The sequence below is a fragment of the Atta colombica genome, unplaced genomic scaffold, assembly GCF_001594045.1.
Source record: "Atta colombica isolate Treedump-2 unplaced genomic scaffold, Acol1.0 scaffold76, whole genome shotgun sequence".
In the NCBI taxonomy this organism is placed as follows: Eukaryota; Metazoa; Arthropoda; class Insecta; order Hymenoptera; family Formicidae; genus Atta; species Atta colombica.
The window spans coordinates 483197-490530 of NW_017259568.1; the positions used below are offsets into that span (position 1 = coordinate 483197).

The 7334-nt window shown below is 40.8% G+C and overlaps 1 protein-coding gene across 1 annotated transcript in view; it reads right to left on the reverse strand.

Moving 5' to 3' along the window:
* Positions 1-198: 198 nt before the first annotated feature.
* The window catches only part of LOC108692543 (protein KIAA0100), a 7785-nt gene continuing 649 nt past the window's right edge, over positions 199-7334 (reverse strand). Inside the window, exons 4-15 of the mRNA XM_018200847.1 lie at positions 6985-7236; positions 6601-6768; positions 6317-6529; positions 5965-6232; positions 5644-5866; positions 5436-5554; positions 5045-5365; positions 2380-4926; positions 2001-2245; positions 864-1920; positions 574-791; positions 199-483 (exon numbers count right to left, since the gene is read on the reverse strand). Coding sequence (XP_018056336.1) covers positions 199-483; positions 574-791; positions 864-1920; positions 2001-2245; positions 2380-4926; positions 5045-5365; positions 5436-5554; positions 5644-5866; positions 5965-6232; positions 6317-6529; positions 6601-6768; positions 6985-7236 — 5916 coding nt within the window. The remainder of the gene's footprint in view (positions 484-573; positions 792-863; positions 1921-2000; positions 2246-2379; positions 4927-5044; positions 5366-5435; positions 5555-5643; positions 5867-5964; positions 6233-6316; positions 6530-6600; positions 6769-6984; positions 7237-7334) is intronic.

A 7334-nucleotide genomic window follows, 5' to 3' on the forward strand; every position in this document is an offset into this window, starting at 1 on the left:
ATATATATACATATGTATACGCATACATACACGTGTGTGTGTGTGTGTGTATATTTGTTATATATTTTATATCATACACATACCATAAATTGAGACGTATTATGTACAATTAGATGATAAATATGAGTTTGCAAATATAATGTTTATCAATACTGCGACAAATAAATTATTAGTTACATAAGTCATCAGGTGCATAAATTACTTAAATTTAAACACGCTTTTTTTTCTCGCATCTCCAGGAAGATGTCTGGTACCTAACAAAAGACGAGCCTTATCTTCCTCTTGTGGTACAGATTCCTCGGGTGGTCCTCTCGGTTTTATTTGCAATTTTTGTTTAATAGCTTGGCTTAGTATTACACGCCTGGAATCGCTCTTCATGGCTAAAAGCAGATCTAACCATGTCCATGTCACATTATGGTATTCCAAAGTCGGTATGACCAGTGCAAAGTCACGTACATCTTCAAGATTCTTTTCTTTGTTTCCCTGTATGCAAAAATAGTATTAAATTTTTAAAAATAATTAGCGAACAAAGTAACAAACATTTAATTTTTTTTTATTTCAAAATTATGTTACCTTGTACGATACGCGAACAGGTACTTCCGGTATTTTAATATAAATAAACAATTTATTCTTGTCTGCTCTTTCCTTCATCTTCTCTACATCGTCTCTCCTCTCGATAGGTACGTAGAAGGATGAATCACGTTGTGGTGCCGGTGCTTCCTCTATGCCTTCCGGATCTCTCTCAGGGAAGCAAAATTTAAGCATAGTATTGAAAAACTTTTTTGTTAAACCTGTGTGAAGAAAAAAAAATATAAGAAATAGGAGGCTCTGTTGTATTTGACACAAATTATACATTTGCTTACCTATCGTAAGAGGTACTACATTGATTTCAAAGTGTTCCTTTACAGAAATCCCTGCTACTGGCGCCTTTTCTCTGCAAAAGACTCGAAGAGCTCTTTGTCGGTCTACTGGCATGTTGCTCTGCAGCTCCGTGGGTACAAGTACTTCCGTATAAATCTGATTCGGTAATAAATTCGTCATCCGAACATATCCCAGCTCCAGCAGATGTTCCACCGAGTCATCAGTCTTGCTAGTTTTCGTGTAAAGAAAATTTGTCAGAATAAGATCGGCGATACCCAACTGACCGTCTGCATCCGTCAGCCTCCATTGTGCGTGTTTAAAACAAATCTCGGCTACTCTGGCCACCGCGGCCGGCTTGTCTTTAAGAGTAGTTGACGCCGTTGCTGGCGCGGTGGTTTCCTTGTAACAACTCAACATGACGTCCAATTCCTCCGCCTTGGCACCAAGTTGTTCCTTACATTCGAATACGTTCGCTTCCAAACGTTCCATCTTGGTCAGTAATTCCGGATTGGACTCGTCGGCCAGCGCTTTCTGCACCAAATATGTCTCGCGTTCCAACCGTCTCAATTTTGCCACCAAGCCGCGCACTGTGTTTTGTAATTGTTGTATCGGTCTCTTTTGATCCTCGACAGAATGCAGCTGCAACTGGAATCTCATCCTTTGTAACCTCTCCGAGGCCTCTTTTCGCCTTGGTTCGACATAGAGTAGCAAATTGTTGACTATGTCCAGGATCATCGCATATTGCAATGAATTGGTGCACACATCCAGATCATGATGCATCAAAGTAAACGCGTCGGCTGCGGTTAGATCTTTCCTTTCCCATGGGCTGACTTCTTCTCTAGGCGGAGCTGGCACTTGGTCCACAGAGCCTACATCTAAGGTCTGTCCATAACCAACATAGAAGAATTCGCATTTGCATCGGGACACTATGCGCTGCAATTGATGCTGTGGTCCGCCGCCACCTCCTACTGTTTGACTGACTACACCACCGACACTCTGACCAGATCCCACCAGAGCCGGGACGTCCGGTAGACCGGCTATGATAGTAGAATCTTTCTCCTGAAATACAGTGAAATACAATGTAATACATAGTTTGCTCGGCGCACAATACCGTTTACATTCCTATACTAACTACGTACTTGAATGTTATCCAATGTCAGCCACATGATATTATCATCAATATTGTCATCGATGTTTGCGCTTACAGTAGCATAGTATTGCATGCATTCTAATGAGCCGACCCAAGTCGTTTTCGGCACGAGAGATCGCTCCTTCCAAACCGGATGGTGTACTCTTTGCAGTATTTCCGCTTTGGCTGCCGAGAGAATCACGTATCCCCGGGTTTCGATGCCCTTCAACAGCACTTGACTATTTACTAGAGCAACTGAAAAGAATTTTGTCTTAGTTGTTAAATCTTTTTTAAGGACCTCATTGTCTCAAATGAATCTTTGTTTCACACAAATTTATTAGCATTTACGGATAGAGTTTTCATGCAGAGGACAAGACCAAACTACATACTCAGCCAGTTCTTGTGCAAGACGTCGTCTTGGTGACATGCCGCTAGCCCGCGCAGTTGCTGTCCTCTAGTTTGCACCGACAGATCGTCGCTGAAAGCGACTGGCTTGTTTGTGGCCTCTGCTATCAATCTCTGCAACATTCCCGCCGCCTCGCCTTGCTGTGGCTTTACGGAGGACGATGGTGTCACAACCTGCGTGGAACTACCTTGTTGATCGATTACGATCGGTCTGCCAGCACGATTTTTGTGCGGATTGAGCATTGAGCTGTTATCTCTGTGGAAACCTTTTAGTGTTGCAGTTGACAGATTCTTTTTCAGTTGCTGCGTCTTAATGAAGGAGTCGAAAAGAGCAAAGGCAACATCTCGATTGGTCTTGGTCCAGGCGCCACGCAAGTCGTGCACGACCAATCTGTGAATCGGTGTGTCGCCACTCACCCCAGCAACCATAGCCTCTCTGCCGTAGCTGACGCGAGCCACGCTCAAGCAGTAACACTTCTCGACCGGCTGACGCAGCGATGCGCTCTCTACTTCGTCTTCCTGTAGTGCGCTTTTCAACCAAATCTCGGCATCGCTTAGTTCGCAATTCATATATATGACGGACCATTCTGCCCGCGGTCGATGAACCAGGCCATCATCAATCGGATGCAATGCAAGATTATGCTCCGAGCTGCAAGCAACTCGACCACCAGTCACTTCGAAACCTCTCTGCATGGCGAACGACATCCAGTAATTGACGTGAAAACGATGGAAGGCTAAGGTCAACCGGACCTTCCTATAGTGTCTGCTAAGCTGTTTCTTCCTAGGCCGAATGTTCTTGAACAATGGACCTTTTCTCGTGGGTCTCGTCGCGCCCGACAAAATTAATTTCAGATTCTCGAACCATCTCAACGTGCTACCATAGAGCAGTGCTGTTGGTGCACTAGTTAACATAGGTGAGCCAGTTGGCTTGGTCTCCAATGAGAGGCTGACATTTAAGTTCTGAGAGCGAAACGCCCTAAACGAATCGTGTTCCTGATTGCTCGAATATTCAGGCAATCGATCCGGGGCGCAGGGTATAGCAGCGTGATGATCACGTGGATCACCTAGGCATACCCAGGCTAATTTAATGCTCAATCTGACGTTAGGCAAATGTAGTAATCGGCAGTCGTCGTATTTACTAGCTGTACGCACATATACATCGAGATCACCCTTAATAATGATTTTTCCTTGCGTCCAGTCGAGCTCCAATCCGGTCCATGTGAGCTCCATCTCTTCCGTGGTATTATATGGATCCAGAGAGCCATGCAACAATACTGTTAGCTGTTTTACGCAGAGTGTCAGTCTACCATGAAGAGCTAATCGCATTTTATCCCAGAACGGCAACGGCGGGCTTGGATCTCTCGATGGATGAAGGATCTTCTCGAAACTGAGATTACATTGTGCTATCACCGGCTCCCAGCATGGACCGAACGCATATCGGAATTTGTCAATGTCCCAATTGAGATCGTGATAATACTTGAGAGATGTCATTCCTCTTTCCACCACTATATCTTCCCATGGCGCGCCGATTTCAATTCTAACAGTCCTTTTCGCTCTCGGTGGTGCTAAAGCTTCTGCCCCGGCTAATCTGCCCCATATATTTAAGTTCTCCACCAGAAGCAGTGGCTGTGGAAAATCGCGAAGTTGAAGCTTCCACTCGGCGCATTTCAGACTGATACCACGGACCCATACTGCGTTGAATTCCAGACCATCCTCAGGCCAAGGTGTTTCCAAGTCCATTTCTCGGAGTGCTCTAATTGCCTTTTCTATACCATTTATCGACGGATCGGCTAACGCTAATATCTCCAAATCCAACATAGTCCAGGCGAATAATCGAGTTCTCGCGGGGCCTGCTCGTTGCATTTGTTTCCATCTCTGCACATAGATTTCTGCGTTTTTTTTATTCAAGCTGGCATATAATTCTTCGACTTTTCCTTGCGGTAGTAATAAGTGTGCGCGGCAAAGTTCCTGTACCTTGGTATCCAACATCGCCTGTCGTTTCAAGCTCTCTTTATACTCATCCTCCAGTAGTTCGTAATTGTCGCGCAGACGTACCTCAAACGGATCATCGCTAAGCTCGAACGTCCACTCTTTGATTTTGATGATGAAATCGCAGGGCAAGAATTCTTGTTTAGGTATGCTCGAGGAATGAATTTCTTTCAGCCACTTTCTGATGCTAAGCAATTCATTTTGTATCGCGTTTGTAAACTGATGTTCATACGGAAAACAAATTTTGATGGAATCGATATTCATTGTCCAGCACTCGTTCCAATCCAATACAAAACCCTCATTGCTTTGTCTCTCTGCTCGCACTTCTGCGTTATCGGTTATTTTAATCAATTCAAAACCCTCGATCATAATTACATCAGCCATGTCTAAGGCAACTCGAACGTAGGTGAGTCTCCATTCGCCCTGCGACCAGCGCAGCTGATCGGACGTCAGTATTAAAAAATGTTTAGTAGAAATGTCTATAGAGATGGTGATTCCACCTGTGGCTAGTAAATCTAAAACGCGTTTCTTTTTCTGCACTTCTGAAAATAAACCAACTGTGAGACAGCGTGTCTCGTACTATTTGTAAGAGTAATTATACTAAAACATTGACCGCGACTAATTCTTAGCGACTTAATTCAACGATATTTTCTATATTACCTTCGATACGAGTCACGCTCATTTCTTTTCTGACAATAGATCTAAAATCTTCAGACTCCACCCAGAATTGCAATAAACGAAGATGTAAATTAGGACTCCACGCTAAATTAGTCCCATCGAGACTAATGTTCACGGCGTCAGAATTAATCGCAGCTTTGCACTTTCGTATTGCCAAAAATGGATGCGTTAAAGCTTGTGCATGTTGACACATGATTGGTTCGTTCTTGTTGAGAGTTATCGCACTCATACCTTCCGCTACGCCTACGAATCGCTTTGCGTTTTGTTCCACAGTCGCCACATCCAAACGCATCATTATAGATACTGGAAAAAAGCATAACACAAAAAAAGAATTCTTTTTGTGATGGCATGACATTATTAGTTGGATACTTACGCTCGTTTTCTGCGATAAAGAATAGATTGCAGTTTGTTGCTTTAAGATTCAATTGGAGAATAGAATTGCACGATATCGTATCCTTTTTTTCCATTGGTTGCCGATACTTATTATAACACCTACAATTATTTTTACAATTATTTCACTTGCGCGCTATATTTTTCATTTTTAATATTAATATCGCATATATAAATTATTTTATTATTACTTGTAAGCTTGCTCAAGAAATTTTGCGAGCTCTAAACTCCATTCTGTTATAAGAGCATCAACTGCAATTCCTATGGCATTGCTACGAGTTGTCGCTAATAATACTCCAATAGAAAGTGGACTTCCCCATTGATGAGAGGTTTCGGAGATATTGTTATTGGCGCCATTTAATGCACAATATAAAGATTCGACGACCAATTCTGTATTTAGATTTTTGGTTTTGTCTATTACAGAAAAAATTGCGAATTGCAAAAATTTAATTTAATTAAATTCATTTCATGATTTACTTAAGCAAGAATAAAAAGAGAAAAGTATGATCCACCTGCAGACGAGTTCAGGACAAATTTCATATGTGTAACGCCACAAGATGCTTCTTGCACGTCTGGTAATTTTATGTTCAATGAAGAATCATATAGCTCGATATTTAATGCTATTTCAAAACTCGGTAATCTATCTTTTAATGACATGTTGCTAACAGGCTTTGAAATGTCATTCTCATTACTGTATAGCAACAATTCCCAGTCTCTATGATCATACAATATTGAAAGATTATTCAGTTGTATGTCAACACACAAAATATTCTCTTCCATCTGCAGAAAATGAGCGAACATGATTAAAAATGATCATAGTTCTTATATCATTTACTTTTATACGAATGTGTTATTGATTCTTACCTTTGTATCAATCGACAGTGAATGTAGAGTTAAAATAGGAATCTTTCCACGGACACACAAACCATCCAGGCTTACAGTAAAATTCAATCGCGTCCTACTAGCTTGAAACTTTGCATGTATTTGAAGACTTCGTAATGTACCTTCCAAACCTACCATACTACTGTCTTCTCTACCAGCTATTATCAACAAATTACTGACTTTCAAAGTAAAATCCTACAATACAGAGATAGCAATATAAACAATAATATTTGTTACTGCTTATAATCTATAATAAGGAGACTTACTTTCGGCAAAATAGGTGCTATTCTAGTCATTAAGTTATTATTGGAGGAATTATTATGTACATAGCTGCATGTACAAACTGTAGTACTTGGTGAACTTATATCTCTCAAGAACTGAATGAGACCTGCACCGCCAGATCCTTCAGTTTGCGTCACTCCGATACATAATGTCTATAAATTAGATCCCACTTGATTCCTTTTGAAAATTCCTTTCGATAATCAGATTTACTTATTAAAAATCTGTTTACTATCATAAGGCATAAAATAGATTTCATTTATAATTTTTGTTATAAAAAATTACAAATTACAAACAATTTTTGTTATAAAAAACTATCTTTTTCTCTATCAATTTTTTTTTAGTATTGCAACAAGAGCTTGATGCTATACCTCAACCGAAAGCTCTCCTTGAGCTTTAAATGTGGCTTCTACTGTTCCAGCGAATGTTATTTGAGAGAGACATGCATCAGAAGCGTGTCGCAATAGCTTCATAGTTCCACCGACAATAGAAGCAGATGCCAATAACGTACGTGCACCATGTACAATACTGCCATCTAAACTTAAACTTTCTGCATTCCCATTAGCCAACCAGCCATTGCCAAGAGCTAGTAGATTAATATTTTCTACATGTACAGCTGTAAACTAAAATGAATTAATAGTCATAAATGTGTGTATATACACACACACATACACATACATACACACATACATACACGCATGCATATATATATATATATATA